The sequence below is a fragment of the Alnus glutinosa genome, chromosome 6 (genome assembly GCF_958979055.1).
Source record: "Alnus glutinosa chromosome 6, dhAlnGlut1.1, whole genome shotgun sequence".
In the NCBI taxonomy this organism is placed as follows: domain Eukaryota; kingdom Viridiplantae; phylum Streptophyta; class Magnoliopsida; order Fagales; family Betulaceae; genus Alnus; species Alnus glutinosa.
Genome location: NC_084891.1, coordinates 29,607,938 through 29,625,590, shown reverse-complemented (window position 1 = coordinate 29,625,590; position 17,653 = coordinate 29,607,938). Strand labels below are relative to the sequence as shown.

At 34.2% G+C, this 17,653-nt stretch overlaps 2 protein-coding genes across 2 annotated transcripts; both read left to right on the top strand.

Moving 5' to 3' along the window:
• The first annotated feature begins 5,113 nt into the window (after positions 1 to 5,113).
• On the top strand, positions 5,114 to 8,569 carry LOC133872068 (disease resistance protein RPP13-like). The gene is made up of 2 exons (XM_062309577.1): positions 5,114 to 8,105; positions 8,321 to 8,569. Exon 1 carries the CDS (start codon positions 5,517 to 5,519, stop codon positions 8,097 to 8,099), a length of 2,583 nt encoding a protein of 860 aa, XP_062165561.1. The 5' UTR covers positions 5,114 to 5,516; the 3' UTR covers positions 8,100 to 8,105; positions 8,321 to 8,569.
• Positions 8,570 to 13,654: 5,085 nt separating this feature from the next.
• LOC133871717 (disease resistance protein RPP13-like) lies at positions 13,655 to 16,826 on the top strand. Its single transcript, XM_062309133.1, has 3 exons — positions 13,655 to 14,125; positions 14,175 to 16,256; positions 16,425 to 16,826. Exons 1-2 carry the CDS (start codon positions 13,655 to 13,657, stop codon positions 16,248 to 16,250), a joined length of 2,547 nt encoding a protein of 848 aa, XP_062165117.1. The 3' UTR covers positions 16,251 to 16,256; positions 16,425 to 16,826.
• The last annotated feature ends 827 nt before the right edge of the window (positions 16,827 to 17,653 follow it).

Sequence of the window (17,653 nt, the reverse complement as noted above, 5' to 3'; positions counted from 1 at the left end):
ATGTTAAGAGCATCATTTTTTATTTTTTTTTTGAGGAAATGTAAAGAGCATCATTAATTTGCACTTTTGATCTCATTTTTGGTTATTTTATACATTAACCTACATTTTTAAGGGGACATTTCTAAAAGCTCTAAAGATCAGGAGGCCCAAGAGATTATGGCCTACATGTGATTTTCAACCTTGGCCTTGATCAATAGGTACCAAGAGTCTCGGAAGAGGAGCCCCAGTCATGGGACATTGGGCCCAATATATCTTGATTTTTTTTATTTCTCTCTGGCCCATTAGAAACCAATCAGACTTATGGGCTCTACAGTGATAACAGTGTCCTCCTGCCTTGAATCCTTCTTTTGAGGTCTTTAGTCGGTTGACCTTTGTGGAGTTTGAGGATGATCGATGACTTAAAAATTAGAGTTTGAGATCTATTTATTACACTTATTTTATATTGGTGCTTAAGTGGTGTCTTTTAACTGGCTTTCTATGTCAAAATTATTTAAAATGCATCATATCTGTCGATGATAAAAGAATAAACAAGTTAAGTAAATGAGAATTTGGTGTGTACTTGTTGCCTTTTAGAGTTTGCAAGGTAAACTTCTATTTGGGATTAACGATGTGGACCAAGTGCGATTACTACATTAAAAAAAATAAATTGAAACTAAAATTAAATGGATAAGAAGTGTTCTTAATAAGTTGAATCTCATCGTAGGGAATAGGATTTTGTATTTCACTTGAAATCTCGAGAATCATTTCATAGTTAAGGTTAGATTTTACATAATTAATTATGTTTATGTCTTTACATTATCAAAATTTATCACGTTATTTAAAAAATTTAAGTGACAACTATCATGTATAACAACATTAAATATAATAGAATAAAATTATAATCATAAAATAACTCCTCGTCCACCTCAAAAGTCAAAGCTATGTGTTTCATTATATGTTACTGCTTCCTCTAAGGGGCCATTCATCTGGGCCAACATTAGGATTCTGCCAAGCGTATATTATGGACACCATTGATCATGGGCTTCTTTTTCAAAAGTCCAACTCCGTTGTCGTTAATGCCTATTTTGATGCGGATTGGCGCAATTGTTCGTATGACAGAAAATCAATTGGTGGGTTCTGCATTTTCTTGGGAAGTTGGGCTCAAATCCTGAACCCATGGTCCTGCGGTTTAGTATTGAGGCCGAGTATCGAGCCTTGGCCAATATTATTGTTGAGATAATTCGGCTTCAATCTTTAAGAACTTGGACTCACTATTCCTCAAAGCCCAGTTATGTGGTCTGACAACATCAAAACCACTTATTTGACAGCCAATCCGATTTTTCAGGCTCGTACAATGCATATTGAAATCTACTTTCACTTTGTATGTGATAAGGTTATTTCTCAATCTTTGTTTGTCCATTTTATCTCAAGCAAAGATCAATGTGTCGAGGTTTTTACCATGCATCTAAAGTTAACAAAAAGACAGAAATAATTCTAAAACAATTTTGATAAGACAAATATATCCTTATAATTGAGAGAATTTTTTTTTTTTTTTAAGATTGATTTCTTTTCTTTTTTTTAAAAAAAAAAAAGAGAAAAATGAAAATTCAAGGGCGTGGCCCAAACTAAAAATTATATAAAATGTAAAAAAATATGTATATTTTTAGTGTGTTGTTTTTATATAATTTTAAGAATATTTATAATTTTATGAATGATATTTTTGTCATTAGGAGACATTTAAATCGTTTGGTAGTTTAGAGTGGGACATTGACACAATTAGTAGTATATAATTGTCATATACATTTTTAATAAAATTAACAGAAGATATGATGTCTGTCGTGATTCTCAAATGCATTTTGGAGGAATTTTTTCCACCCGAGTTCAAAGATAAACTTATCAAACTTTAAATAACATGAATAAAGTAAAGAAAATCTGATGGTGACTAAAAATTAAAAGAAATACTATTGGTGTTAGCTATGAGAAAGATATTTGTAAGATATTCAACCAAAAGATCATTTGGACCCAACTAATTGTATATATTAATCCCATGAATGAAAATAATTCAATTTAGCAAGTGAAATTAGAGTCCAATTAAAATAATGAATTAATCAGTGAATGCATAAATTTTAATTGAGAAAGAATGGGCAAATTAGCCACATGAATCATGTGATATGAAATTGAGATGGGAGAGGCAAAGAAATCATGCGCATGGGAAGAACGATACTTATCAAACTGTACGACTGAATTAAGTTGGCCTATTATATATATATTGCTTTTGTATTTTGTATTTTTTTTTTTTATTGCTTTTGTATATTACACCTATTCACATTGCATTTGGTAATTGTGAATTTAGATTCCCATCAAATTTATATTCAAAATATAGGGGATTATGAGAGGCCTCCGATAAGAATCCTGCTAGGAGGGCTTTCACAGCTCTTTCTCTATTGCAGAGTGTAAGCAAAAATACGAGGCAGAAGAACCAATCCCGTAGGCAAGGGTATTGGTAAAAGTTCTGAGGGGATTCCTAATGTTAAGGGATTGATGATTGAATCCTCTGAATTTAACAAGAATCTGTTTACGGATGCTAATTGCGTTGCTGAGAGTGCAGTTGAATGTGGAAGCCTTGTGCATGATTGTATTGATTTTAATGGTGGATTGACGGATGCGGTGCTTAATGTGAATAATGATTCTTTAGAAATGGATTCTGAAATTGTCAGTGTTGATTTGGAGGAACAAGAAGATCGAGCAAGAGGATTATGACAAGAATTGTGATCCGATTACGGAGCCTCCAATGAAACCTATGGAGGAAGTAGATTGCCATGTGCCAAGGGAAGGAGCCAGACATTTTAACAGGAGGGGCCAAATATATATATATATATATATATATATAGCCAAATTTTAAGTAAATTAAACCTAACAAGACTTATAAACTATAATTATCAATATTCTTAATATTTAATACCATAATATCCAAATTACAATACTACTTATATTAGGAATTGACCTTAATTAGAAAATTAACCTCAAAAAGTGCGATTTGCGTTCAGTGATTTTGCACTGCTTCTGTGTTGCAAATTAATTATTATTCTATGTCGTAAAAATTAGATTAAATCAACAATTTTTAAAATCAAAATTTTATAATAGTGTAATGTAAAAACTAAAAATCACTGAATAAACCATTTAAGCTATTTAATAATCTTCATCCTCGCCTATTTTTTCTTTTTTAATTAATCCATTAACTCTACTCAGACCACTTTCCCAACTCCCAACTTCTAAGTCATCATTCACGAATATCATGGTTCAAAGAGACAAAACTCAATCACAAATCACAATATGACAAATTGAGAATGATTCCATTTTCGCAATTTTTTTTAAAATGTTAAAACTTTCTCAAATTTTAAATACCACTTTAAACACTATTATCAACACAAACGACCTTTATTTCTCGTCTTTTCTCTTTTCTCTAGACTCTTCCACTTTTCAGTGATTATTATTAAACAAAAGAACACAGAAGGAGATGTTTGGTGATTATTATTAAATTCCTCTTTTCTCTTCTTTACTTCTCCTCTTTTCTCTTCTTTCTAGACTCTCCCACAACCTTCTTTGTAATGTCCAAAATATTTTGTAGTAATTAAAACATGAAATTTAAGTAAATAATTAATAAAAGTTAAATTAATGTTAGTAAAAATGCAAAAGAATAGTTTTAAAGTCCAAAGAAATAGTTTTCAAAAAGAAAAAAAAAGTCTAAAGAAATAGAAAATAGAAATGATCGAAGATGGGCCTTTAATAACAATAGGCCAAGAATATTTAAAATATAGCCAAAATGCGAGCCAATAAAGGGCTAAATGCGCCATAGTTTTAGATCATATCTCAAAGGCCAAACAAATAGTGGGCCACCTATGAGCCGAAAAGAGAGCTAACTGTGGGTTGAAATGGGTTGAGTTTTAGGTAATACTACAAAGGTCAACAATTGGACCAACAAGACCAACACAACTTAGCCAACAAATGGCCTAAAGGTAGGCAACTTGGTCGATTTATTTATTTATTTTCAAACAAAATAACAAATAAATGACAAAATGAGCCCTACCAAAGTTAGCAACTATCAAGAACAAGACAAAAATAAAAGAAAACGAAAAATTCACAAGACTAGAACTATTGGATCGAACACCGACATTAGCAGCCTATAACTTTGATACCATAAAAGAAAAGATAATATATAAAAAATTAAAGCGGAATAATAAAATAGAGACAAGAGATTTTACGTGGAAGAATAAAACACAAAGGTCTATATTATATTCTTATTTGTCTTATATATTTATAATATACAAGACTCTCTTATTTATAGGAGAATTGTAGTAAATAAGTATGTGATTTGATTATCATCAAATAGGTAATCAAATCAATCTCATATATTCTATTATCATATCCAATCACAATTATACGGAGAATATATTCTCTAACAATATTTAATACCCCTTCTCAAGCAAATACGCTTTGAAGGGTAGGAAAGAAGATAGTAGCCATCAAAGAGAGAATCAACTATATTCACAAAAATAAAAGGGGGTTTCACATGCTGAGAAATGTGTGGATAATACAATCTCATTCAAATTCAAATTCCTCACGTACATACACACCTATTTGAATTGGTTCCACACCATCAACTCTTTACATTTTTTAAAAAATCAATCAATTTGATAACTTGCCGGTTTAAATTCAATCTGAACTTGAATCATAATTTTAAAAATTCACTCGATTATTAAGTGACACATTTTGATTAAGATATGTTATTTGCATAATTCTTACACAATAATTACCAAATATTAATGTGTAAAATATTTTCAAGAAAAAAAAAAATCGCAATAATAATTAAAAAAAAAAAGAAAAAAGAAAAAAGAAACAAAAAGATGGCAACCCGACAAACTTTAGCAAAGCAAAAGAAAAGATGCCGATAAGTTATAACACCCGCAAAATCAAATACACTTTTATTCATCGAGGTATATTGATTGTTCATTCTGCTTCTTGCAAAGCAATTACCTCGGTGATATTACTTTAGTCCTTTCTTTTCTGGTTGGACTTGTTTTTTCTTTTGCTTTTTCTTCCTTAGTAGATACGCAATGAAAACTTTTCGTTGAAAGTTTTCCGATCAAGTTTTCCTACCAAACATCCCTAATTCTCCGACCAAGAAAACCGTGTAATCATCTGAAAGTGTCTTTCCAAGATCGCAACATGAGCGCCTTCTGAACTCTGAGCGTCTATCTCCTCTCCATCGTTTCTTTCCTCTTAATTATATCTTTCTCTCTTTATCACTCCACCCTAACCAAAAAGACGAATAGAGCAACGAGAGAGAGAGAGTTGAGAAACAGTTTGTGTGTGGCTTCCCAAAATCGAAACGTAAACAATCGTCTTTTACCGATTGTGAATCTGTTACCTTTCATCCTTCCTTCCCTTTTTTCCACTCCCTCCCCTCGCCAGCACACTCAACGGGGAAAAACACTAGTTCATAAAAGATTCAAGAGAGGGAAGATAATTAAGCAAATATGGCTATCGCCGACAGTGTTGTCAATTTTCTCTTGAAAAACTTGTTCGATCTACTCAAAGAAGAAGCAAATTTCCTTGCTGGAGTGGAGGATAAAGTCAATTTACTTCATGATGAGCTCAGTTTTATAAATATCTTCCTGGAGAGCTCCGCGGAAAAACGGAAAGATAAAATAGTAAATGAGGTAGTCCGGCAAATCAGGGACGTGGCTTACGAGGCTGAGGATACGATCGACCATTTCATCTACAATGTCGCAAAACACAGGAGGAGGAGCGCAATAAGGAGGATGTTTCATTTACCTTGTAACACATTGATGCTTCGAAATGTTGGAAAGAATATAGTAGGCATCAAGGAGAAAATCGAAGAAATCTACAAGAATAGAGAAAGGTACGGCATTGAAAGAGTTGAAGCTTCTGGAAATGCAGTCGAGGAGGAGGCAATGCACAGACGTAGGAGAGAAGTCGAGGAAGATGACGTGGTGGGCTTCTTTCATGACTCGACGACATTGGTAAAGCAACTTACGGAAGGGAATCTTAAGCTCGATGTCATTTCAATAATCGGTATGGGCGGGCTGGGCAAGACGACTCTTGCCAGGAAAATATACAATAATCTTCTTGTCAAGAGGCACTTTAACTGCCATGTATGGGTGTGTGTATCTCAAGATTTCAGAAGTAGAGAACTGTTACTTCAAATTTTAAAGCAGTTGGGAATGGGACTTCATGAAGACATGAGTGAGGATGAACTAAAAAAGCAGCTAGTCAGATGCTTGCGAGGGAGGAGGTTCCTGGTAGTCTTGGACGACATATGGAGAGCTGAAGTTTGGGATGAGGTAAGATCTATGTTTCCTGATAACTCCAATGGAAGCAGAATATTGATCACTAGTCGAAATAAAGAAGTGGCGTTAAATGCAAGCCATACTGCACCTTGCGATCTCCCATTTCTTAACAAAAATGAAAGCTGGGAACTCTTCCGTAAGAAGGTGTTCCGAGGAGAAACATGTCCTCCTGAATTAGAAACTCTTGGGAGACAAATCGCAGAAGGTTGTCGAGGCTTACCACTTTCAATTGTGGTATTAGCAGGCCGTTTAAGAAAAATGGACAAGTCAATGCACATATGGTCGAAATTTGTTGGTGATGTAACTAGTTTGCTTAATAGTTACGAGGATACAATAATATGCCAGAAAATACTATCCTTAAGCTACACCGATCTGCCCGGGTACTTGAAACCATGCTTTTTGTATTTTGGTATATACCCAGAAGACTTTGAGATCCAGGTAAGTCGATTGATTGACCTGTGGGTAGCGGAGGGTTTCATACAGCGCACTAACAATAGATTACCGGAGGATGTTGCTGAACTATACTTGGAGGAGCTCATTGATCGAAGCTTGATCCAAGTGGCTCACAGGAGGATAGATGGAGGTGTAAAGACATGCCGTATCCATGATCTTTTGCGAGATCTCTGCATATCGGAGAGTGCGGAAGAGAAGTTTCTAGAGGTTCATTCAGGTTACAGAAACAATTCCCGTAGACTATCCATCATCCAAGGTAACGACACTCGTCGATATATGTCTTCAAACCTTCCTGTCCCTAAAAATGCCCGTTCCGTGTTCTTCTTTGGGACTCATAGATTGTATGGTAGCTGTGTTACCTGGAAATGGCTAAAAGAAAACTTCAAATTGCTTCGGGTGATTGATTACGTATCGGATTCAGTCGTGCCCAAAAGCATAGAAACATTTATCCATTTGAGGTACTTGAGGATAGAGGGTCCGATTCCTAATAACCTTGTTTTTCCAGATTCTATTTGCAACCTTACGAATCTTGTGACGCTTTGGGCAAATATCCTTGGTGCTTCAAATAAATATTTGCCAAAGGGCATATTTAAGCTGCAGCGTCTTAGGAATCTGTATCTGTCTGAGGGATGGTCGTTACCTTGGGATTCAGAGGGAGTTCTATGGAACCTCCAAGTCCTTTCCATCTTAACAATTAACTATGATCCTAAAAATCGTAGTTTCCTTGTCGTACCGGAAAAGTTTCCTAATCTAAGACATTTAAAAATGTTAATTTATAGACCGTCGACATTGGAGGCGGGGCATGAAGAAGATTCTTTTCCAAGCCTCCACCATTTAGCTCATCTTGAGACATTGAAAATTCTGAATTGCAGAATGCTTGTTGGATATCCGAATTCAATTCCATCGACAGTCACCAAGCTAACATTACAAAGGGTTGAAAGAGTCGATGCCTGCGTGGCAGAGCTGGGAAAGCTTCCCAACCTTCGGATACTGAAACTACAAGGATTAGGATATGAAAATCAAAATGTTAGCATCCACGTCATTGCACATTCGTTCCCTCAACTCCAATTCCTCAAATTGTGGGATTTGAGTATTGAAGAATGGAGAAAGGAGACAAGTGCAATGCCAAGGCTTACGCATTTGGTTATCAATCGTTGCCATGAATTTACTAGCTCACCAGAACTATTGAGTTGCACCACTTTGCAATCTGTGAAGGTGTTCCAGAGTCCAAGATTGGCTAGAATGCTTAGAAATTTGCCGGGGGAAGTTGGGTTTACGCTACTGATCAATGACTAGAGACTGGTATTCGCTCCTTTCCTTTTTTCATTAATTAGGATACCTTACTCTTTATATTTGCTGGAAAATATATATCTTTTTTTTTTTTTTTTTTTTTTATGAAAGTGGAAAATATATATCTATATATACATATACAAAGTTGTGATTCTTTTGGTAAATTTATAATTAATTTAATTGCTCCTTTCATATCTTTTCTAAAATTGTTTATTATGTTATGACAGAGAACTTCAACGGATACTGAAATGGTGTTCATTTCTATTACTCTTTTACGAGATTGTACGTCCTATTCAAATGCTATTATGAGTTACATGCGTGGATAGCTGCCCCATGCTCTTTGTTTCCTGGTGGGTTGGTTTCAAGTTTCACTATCTTTGAATATTTGGTTTCAAGTTTCTAGTAATTTGTACTTATATTGTTGAAAACTATTTTATTTTCATCGAGTCCATGGTGTTATATTTTAAGCATTTCCTTCGTCTTTTATATTGTTCTTTGTGTTACATGCATTAATTTTGCGAAAGGCCTTCCACTAAATAAAACTTCAATTTATTTAAAATAATTTTTATGTTCTCTTTTTGGATATTAACAATTTTTGAAATGAACATAACAAGAAGTAATTAAATAGCTTAAGACATATAATGGATTTAATACTAAAATTATCCGAAAGTCTGCTGTGGGAGAAGAAATTATAACTGTTGGGGAGAAACTGAGTAGTGGTTAGAATTTTAGTAGGAACATGATTATCTGCTAACGTTAAGAGCATCATTAATTTACACTATTGATCTCATTTTTGGTTATTTTAATACATTAGCCTAACTTAAAAAAAAAAAATACATTAGCCTAGATATTTTAAGGGGACATTTCTAAAAGGGAAAACTTTACTTATAACCCCTGATCTTTCATCACTTTTGAAATAAGATACTCAAACTTTAAAAAGTATCAATTTAGGGTATCCATCTTTCAATTTTTTTCAATTTCAACCCTCCGTTAGAAATTTCCGTTAAATCCTATCAAAATTCCCAAAATACCACTTTGTTTTGTTTTGTAAAAAAATTATAAAAAATTTCAAAGATTCAAGCATAAGCATTTTTGCAAATTTTGACCAACACCTAAATTCTTGCAATTTTTTTTTCCTAAAAAAATGGGTATTTTGAGAATTTTGACAGTATTTAAAGAAAAAATTTTAATGAATAATTGAAATTAAAAAATAAATACAGTAAATTGACACTTTTTAAAATTTAAGTACTTTATTTCAAAAGCCATGAAATATTAAGAGTTATATTTGAAGTTGTTCGTTTCTAAAAGCAGTAAAGAGGTGGCCGAAGAGAGTATGGCCTACGTGTGATTTTCAGCCTTGGCCTTGATCAATAGGTACCAAGAGTCTCGGAAGAGGAGCCCCAGTCATGGGACAATGGGCCCAATATATCTTTAATTTTTTTTATTTCTCTTCGGCCCATTATAAACCAATCAGACTTATGGGCTCTACAGTGATAACGGTGTTCTCCAGTCGGTTGACCTTTGTGGAGTTTGAAGATGCCCATTTTATACTGGTGCTTAAGTGGTGTATTTTAACTTGCTTTTTATGTCAAAGTCACTCAAAATACATTACATCTGTCGATGACAAAAGAATATGATAAATGAGTATAAAAAGTATCATTTCTCTAAATATTAACAGGATAATAAACAAGTTAAATAAATGAGAATTTGGTGTGTACTTGTTGCCTTATAGAGTTTGCGAGGTAAACTTCCATTTGGTATTATCCATGTGGATCAAGTGCGACTAGTACATTGACAAAATGATAAGAAGTGTTCTTAATAAGTTGCATCTCATCCTAGGGAATAGGATTTGTATTTCACTTGAAATCAAGAGTCATTTTATAATGAAGGCTAGGTTAGATTTCACATCATTAATTATGTTTATGTCGTTACATTATAAAAATTTATCACGTTATTTAAAAATTTTAAGTGACAACTATCATGTATAACATTAAATACAAAATAAAATAAAATAATGATCATAAAATAACTCTTCCGTCCACCTCAAAGCTATGCGATTCATTATATGTTACTACTTCCTCTAATGGGCCATACATCTGGGCCAACAAAATGCTATGGATTGCGAGTTTGGTACGGCAAAAGAAAGAGTTGTAGTAGTATTGATTATTGAGGGATCACCGAATCAACGCCAAAAGTTGAAATGACCCATACTCTTACACGTTGCGTACACGATGAGCACTACAAGGCCTGTTTAGTGGCCTTCTGGACTTTTTCCAAAATTCGAGAGAAACAAATTAAGTGATAATTTAAGGTAGTTATGTGAACTTTTTTCTTTTTTTTTTCTTTTTTGTTTTCTCGGTGTAAGCCATGCTCATGCAAAATGGACTTGTTCTATGTCAGCATCATATTATATTTGTGGCATTCTTCAATGGACCGACATGTTAGCTGGGAAGCCCGTTTCCTCCCCAATGTAAATGTCTTCCTAAAGCAAACAAAAAAAATAAAAATAACTCTAAAAAAGTTTCAATGAAGTAAATATATCCTTATAATTCAAACAAAAAAAAAAAAATCTAATTTTTTTTTTAAATTAAAAAAAAAACGATTTTTTTTAAAAGATTGAAAAAATAAATTTTAAAAAATAAATAAAAAACGAGAAAAATGAAAACTCGAGTGGCCAAATTGAAATTACATATAAAAAATCTTTAAAATATTTTTTCGGTTTTTTTCTTACATTTTTATTTATTTTTTTAAAAAATAATTTTTATTTTGTTTTTAAGAATTTTATAATTTTGTAAAGGGTATTTTTGTCATTGTGTGACACATTGGCGTTGTTTGGTAGTTTATGGGGGGTACATTGATACAATTGGTAGTTTAGAGAGCACATTGACAATTAAATGGTAGTTTAAGAAGAATATGTGTACTTTTTCCAAATAAAAATAAAAAAAATCTCAAGTCTTTGTTTGATTCAAGAGCTATATATATATATATAAATGGCCTCACATTTTTCATTAAATTATTGAAACAAAGAGTAAAATCATGTTTCATTAGCCCACTTCGTTTTTTATTTTTTTTGAATTAATAATGTAAAACAAAGAGTAAATAACAAAGACTAACTTTTTCTCTTCCAAAAAGATAGGATATTTTCTTTTTTTCCAGTTTTGTCTAGAGGCTCACTACAAAGAAAAAAATAAAATAAAAAAGGTATTTAGAGGCATTTTTCAAACACCGCTAAGCGCTAAGCGTAGAAAAAAAAAAAAAAGTTGATAACTTTTTCTTGGCGTTTTCATTGCGCCTACAATTTTTATGCCGGAAAGTTTATTTACCTAGTGCAAAGTGAAATGACAAGATATTTTTTAGAATTCTAAAAGACTATGAGATACAATTTTTTGAACTTTTTTGACTATTTTGTTTCGCTTGTATTTTTTATTCTTTTAAATTTGCACTAGTGCCAACATATTACGTTGTTAATATATCAATTTTAACACATTTTTATGTACTTTTATAGATGTACATTTTGCTAAACACATTATGTAATAAATTACTTCATTTATATTCTAAAATGTGTTTATCATATTTTTAGTTTGGCCCACAATAATAATTTTTTGACTCTGCCATTGCAGTCAATCTGGTTTTTCAAGCTCGTACAATGCATATTAAAATCGACTTCGACTTTACACATGATAAAGTTACTTCTCGAACTTTTTTTGTCCGTTTTATCTCAAGCAAAGATTAATGTGGTGAGTTTTTTAGCAAGCATCTTGTATCTCCGCGCTTCGACCGCCACCATGCAATCCAAACTCGGCATTCATGTTTTACCGTTGATATTTTGATACTACTTCTGTGACAGTATACCGTTTCTTTCCTCTTAACTGGACTTTTTTAGATATGGGGCGTATTGGGATTTTCCTTCGGTGGAATTTTCAAGCGATGGTTGCCTGGTGGGCCAAAATAACCATTTTCAAAATAGTCAAGAGATTATGATAAATGCCATATTTCAAGTGTATATTATTTTTTTAATCATTTAATCATGACGGGACCAACAAGGCAACAAATTAAAACATGAAAACCTTGAAAATTTGTGTTTGACTATTCTATGTGACGCGTTGATATCACTTGAAGCGGAAGTTCTTGATATTTTGACACTAATTTTGTGACAGATAACGTTTGTGGTTTGTGTTGGTAGATCAACTGTTGAATAGATGCTATTCTGGGCTGGAATTTTTTTTTCTATTTTTTGTTTTTATATAAGTTTATCGGCCTTTTAACAACTGCATAATCACCGGTTTTAAATTGCTAATCGGCCTAAAATAAATAACCGTCTACACTGATTAAGATATTGATTAAAAGAGAATAATCTAAACTGTAACTGTATGATGTTGTCGTTATGAAGGTGAAATTTTATAGCGTTTAGATGATGATGGCATTATTCATAAGCATATAATTCAATGAAATTCTTAAAGTTATTTTTACTGTAGTTTATCTTAAAATAGTCATCATTTAATTAAATAAAAATAGTTATAATTATTATTCTAATTTAAAGCGTTTTAATTATTTGTAGTAATGCAGTACAATTTTTAATTGAATCCTTGATTGAGTTGACCTCCACGTCCCTGTAAGAATTTATTTTCAAGTCTTTTATTTGGAGTCATATAATCTCCTATTTAATGAATAATTAATTAATAACGGATTAAGCAGATTTAAGACGGACTGCAAACATTTATTCTATGTCGTGCAGGAAAATAAGAGGAATGTTAAAATATCTCTTTGTGTTCTCCTGAAATAATATAGATATAATTTTTTTAATTAAAAAATTGTATTTATACCATCTAAAAAAACATAAATATAATTAAAAAATTACACATATATCATTCCATAATAACACGGAGAGATGTTATAGGATTTCTCGAAAAACAATTATAGCTTCATTTCCTCCTAACAACCATCTCAAACTTTTATTCAATGCCGTGCAGTGAGTTTGGTAAGAAATTTATTGGAAATAAGAAATTTTTGTCCTAATTTATTGAAGCAACGTGGAAATGCCCATAACAAAATCAAAGGAAGCAACGTGGAAATAGTCTTGGAAGCTGCTTTCCACGTTCGAAATGTCTTTGGAAGACTCAAGAGTCTCCGACTGTCGGTGACTCGGTATGTATGTTTTTCTTGCTAGTTGCTTCCTACCTTCTTTCCTTTTTCATACCCACCATCTGGATTCCGGAGTCCCGCATCAATATAAAATGGGTATTATGTAAATCTCTTTCTAAGATCGCAACCAGAGCAACTCGATCTGCCTTTAGAACTCTGGGGGCCTTTGGGTCTATTTCCTCTCATCCCTTTCTTTCTTCGTATCTTTCTCTTCTTATCTCTACCACCCTAACCAAGAAGATTCCCAAAATCGAAATCCTATAACCATCAACTTTTATCGATCGTGGACGGTGGATCTGTTTCCTTTCATCCTTCCATCCCTTTTCTCCTCTCCCTCCCCTCGCCACCACACTCAAGGGCGAAAAACACAAGTTTGTAAAAGATCTGATTCAAGAGAGAAGGGAGATAATTAAGCAGATATGGCCGACAGTGTTGTCACTTTCCTCTTGCAAAACTTGTTCGATCTACTCAAAGAAGAAGCAAATTTCCTTGCTGGAGTGGAGGATAAAGTCAATTCGCTTCATGATGAGCTCAGTTTTATAAATATCTTCCTGGAGAGCTCCGCGGAAAAACGGAAAGATAAAATAGTAAATGAGGTAGTCCGGCAAATCAGGGACGTGGCTTACGAGGCTGAGGATACGATCGACCATTTCATCTACAATGTCGCAAAACACAGGAGGAGGAGCGCGATAAGGAGGATGTTTCGTTTACCTTCTAACACATTGATGCTTCGAAACGTTGGAAAGAAGATAGAAGGAATCAAAGAGAAAATCAACGAAATCTACAATAATAGAGAAAGGTACGGCATTGAAAGAGTTGAAGCTTCTGGAAATGCAGTCGAGGAGGAGGCAATGCACAGGCGTAGGAGAGAAGTCGAGGAAGATGACGTGGTGGGCTTCTCTCATGACTCGACGACATTGATAAAGCAACTTACTGAAGGGGATCTTAAGCTCGATGCCGGCCATTTCAATCATCGGTATGGGCGGGCTGGGCAAGACGACTCTTGCCAGGAAAATATACAATAATCCTCGTGTCGTGAGGCACTTTAAGTGCCGTGCATGGGTGTGTGTATCTCAAGATTTCAGAATTAGAGAGTTGTTACTTCAAATTTTAAAGGAATTGGGAATTTTAGAGGAATTGGGAATGAGACTTGAAGACATGAGTGACGATGAACTAAAAAAGAAGCTAGTCAAATGCTTGCAAGGGAGGAGGTTCCTAGTAGTCATGGACGACATATGGAGAGCTGAAGTTTGGGATGAGGTAAGATCTGTGTTTCCTGATAACTCCAATAGAAGCAGAATATTGATCACTAGTCGAAATAAAGAAGTGGCGTTATATGCAAGCCATACTCCTCCTTACTATCTCCCATTTCTTAAGGAAAATGAAAGCTGGGAACTCTTCCATAAGAAGGTGTTCCGAGGAGAAACATGTCCTCCCGAATTAGAAACTCTTGGGAGACAAATCGCAAAAGGTTGTCGAGGCTTACCACTTTCGATTGTGGTATTAGCAGGCCGTTTAGCAAAAATGGACAAGTCACTGCACATATGGTCGAAATTTGTTGGTGATGTAACTAGTTTGCTTAATAGTAACGAGGATACAACAATATGCCAGAAAATACTATCCTTAAGCTACACCGATCTACCCCGGCACTTGAAACCATGCTTTTTGTATTTTGGTATATATCCAGAAGATTTTCAGATTCCGGTAGTTGAATTGGTTAGCCTGTGGGTAGCGGAGGGTTTCATACAGCCCAAAGGCAATAGATTGCCGGAGGATGATGCTGAAATGTATTTGGAGGAGCTCATTGATCGAAGCTTGATCCAAGTGGTTCGCAGGAGGAGGATAGATGGAGGAGTAAAGACATGCCGTATCCATGATCTTTTGCGAGATCTCTGCATATCGGAGAGTGCGGAAGAGAAGTTTCTTGAGATTCATCCAGGTTACGAACATTTATCCACGAACAATTCCCGCAGACTATCCATCCAAGGTAAGACTTGTCGATATCAGTCTTCAACCCTTCATGTCCCTAAAAATGTCCGTTCTGTGTTCTTCTTTGGTAATAGATCGTATGATGACTGTGTTATCCGGAAATGGCTAAAAGAAAACTTCAAATTGCTTCGGGTGATTAATTACGTACCAAATTCAGTCGTGCTCAAAAGCATAGAAACATTTATCCATTTGAGGTACTTGAGGATAGATTGTCATCATCTTGATTTTCCAGATTCTATTTGCAACCTTACGAATCTAGTGACGCTTCGCGCACTTGGTGATGGTGGTTCAAATAGATATTTGCCGAAGGGCATATTTAAGCTGCAGCGTCTTAGGCATCTGTATCTGTCTTATGCTCTTGGATGGTCGTTTCCTTGGGATTCAAAGGGAGTTTTATGTAACCTCCAAGTCCTTGACTGCTTAGCAATTAACTATGAGCTTAAAAATCATAGGTTCCTTGTCGTACCGGAAAATTTTCCTAATGTTAGGCATTTAACAATGTCAATTTATAGACCGTCGACATTGGAGGCGGGGCATGAAGAAGATTCTTTTCCAAGCCTCCACCACTTAGCTCATCTTGAAACATTGAAAATTTGGGATTGCGGAATGCTTGCTGGATATCCGAATTTAATTCCATCGACAGTCACCAAGCTAAGATTACAAAGGGTTGAAAGACTCGATGCCTGCGTGGCAGAGCTGGGAAAGCTTCCCAACCTTCGGATGCTGAAATTACATGGATTACAATATGAATGTCCGAATGTTAGCATCCACGTCATTGCACATTCGTTTCCTCAACTCCAATTCCTCGAATTGAGGGGATTGAGAATTGAAGAATGGAAAAACGAGACGAGTGCAATGCCAAGGCTTACGCATTTGGTTATCGTTCAATGCTTTCAATTTGCTAGCGCACCAGAACTATTGAGTTCCACCACTTTGCAATATGTGAAGGTGTCCGATAGTCCAAGATTGGCTAGATTGCTTCAAAATCTGCCGGGGAAAGTTGGGTTTGAGCTGATCATTGACTAGAGACTGGTATTCGCTCCTTTCCTTTTCAGTTCTATTTTCATCAAGTACGATACGTTACTCTTTATATTTGCTGGAAAATAAAAAATACAAAGTCGCGATTCTTTTGGTAAATTTATAATTAATTTAATTGCTCCTTTCATATCTTTTCTAAAATTGTTTATTATGTCCTGACAGAGAACTTCAACGAGACTGAAATGGTGTTCTTTCTATTGCTTTTTTTTTACGAGGTTGTCCTATTTCAATGTTATTCGATGTGTTATTTCTACATCATATTATCTTACATCAATTCTACATCAAGATACATTTGATATGTGACCCATGTATATGAGACTCATATGTATGAGTTTCACACCCTATGTGTCTTGGTGTAGGATTGATGTAGTGTATTGTGATATAGAAAAATCATTTCTCATTCTGAGTTACATGCGCGGATAACTGCCCCACGCTCTTTGTTTCCTGGTGGGTTGGTTTCAAGTTTCACTATCTTTGAATATTTGGTTTCAAGTTTCCAGTAATTTGTACTCATAATATTGAAAACTATTTTATTTTCATTGAGTCCATGGTGTTATATATTAAGCATTTCCTTAGTCTTTTATATTGTTCTTTGTGTTACATGCATTTTGCGAATGGCCTTCCACTAAATAAACCTGAAAATAAAACTTAAATTTATTGATGCCAAAGTAATAATTTATTTAAAATAATTTCTTATGATCTCTTTTTGGATATTAACAATTTTTGAAATGAACATAACAAGAAGTAAACAGCTTAATACATACAATGAATTTAATACTAAAATTATCAGAAGAGTCTGCTGTGGGAGAAGAAATTAACTGTTTGGGAGAAATTGAGTAGTGGCTAGAATTTTAGTAGTAATATCTGCAAATGTTAAAGCATCATTAATTTGCACTTTTGATCTCATTTTTGGTTTTTTTATACATTATAGCCTATATCTTTGAAGGGGACATTTCTAAAAGGTCTAGAGATGAGGCCCAAGAGATTATGGCCTACCTGTGATTTTCAGCCTTGGCCTTAATCAATAATAGGTACTAAGAGTCTCGGAAGAGGAGCCCCATTCATGGGACAATGGGCCCAATATATCTTTATTTTTTATTTCTCTTTGGCCCATTACAAATCAATCAGACTTTTTTTTTTTTTTTTTGAAGGGACCAATCAGACTTATTGGCTCTACAGTGATACCCTGAATCCTTTTCTTGAGGTCTCCACTCTCCACTCGGTTGACCTTTGTGGAGTTTGAAGATGATCGATGTCTTAAAAATTAAATTAGAGGTGAGATTTATTTATTACATTCATTTTATATTGGTGCTTAGGTGGTGTTTTTTAATGGCTTTCTATGTTAAAGTCACTTAAATTACCTTACATATGTCGATGAGAATAAATAAGTT

Coding starts and splice junctions, on each gene's coding strand:
- LOC133871717 (XM_062309133.1), top strand. CDS start 13,655: ATGGCCGACAGTGTTGTCACTTTCCTCTTGCAAAACTTGTTCGATCTA. Junction 14,126..14,174: donor AAGTCGAGGAAGATGACGTG/GTGGGCTTCTCT, acceptor AACTTACTGAAG/GGGATCTTAAGCTCGATGCC.
- LOC133872068 (XM_062309577.1), top strand. CDS start 5,517: ATGGCTATCGCCGACAGTGTTGTCAATTTTCTCTTGAAAAACTTGTTC.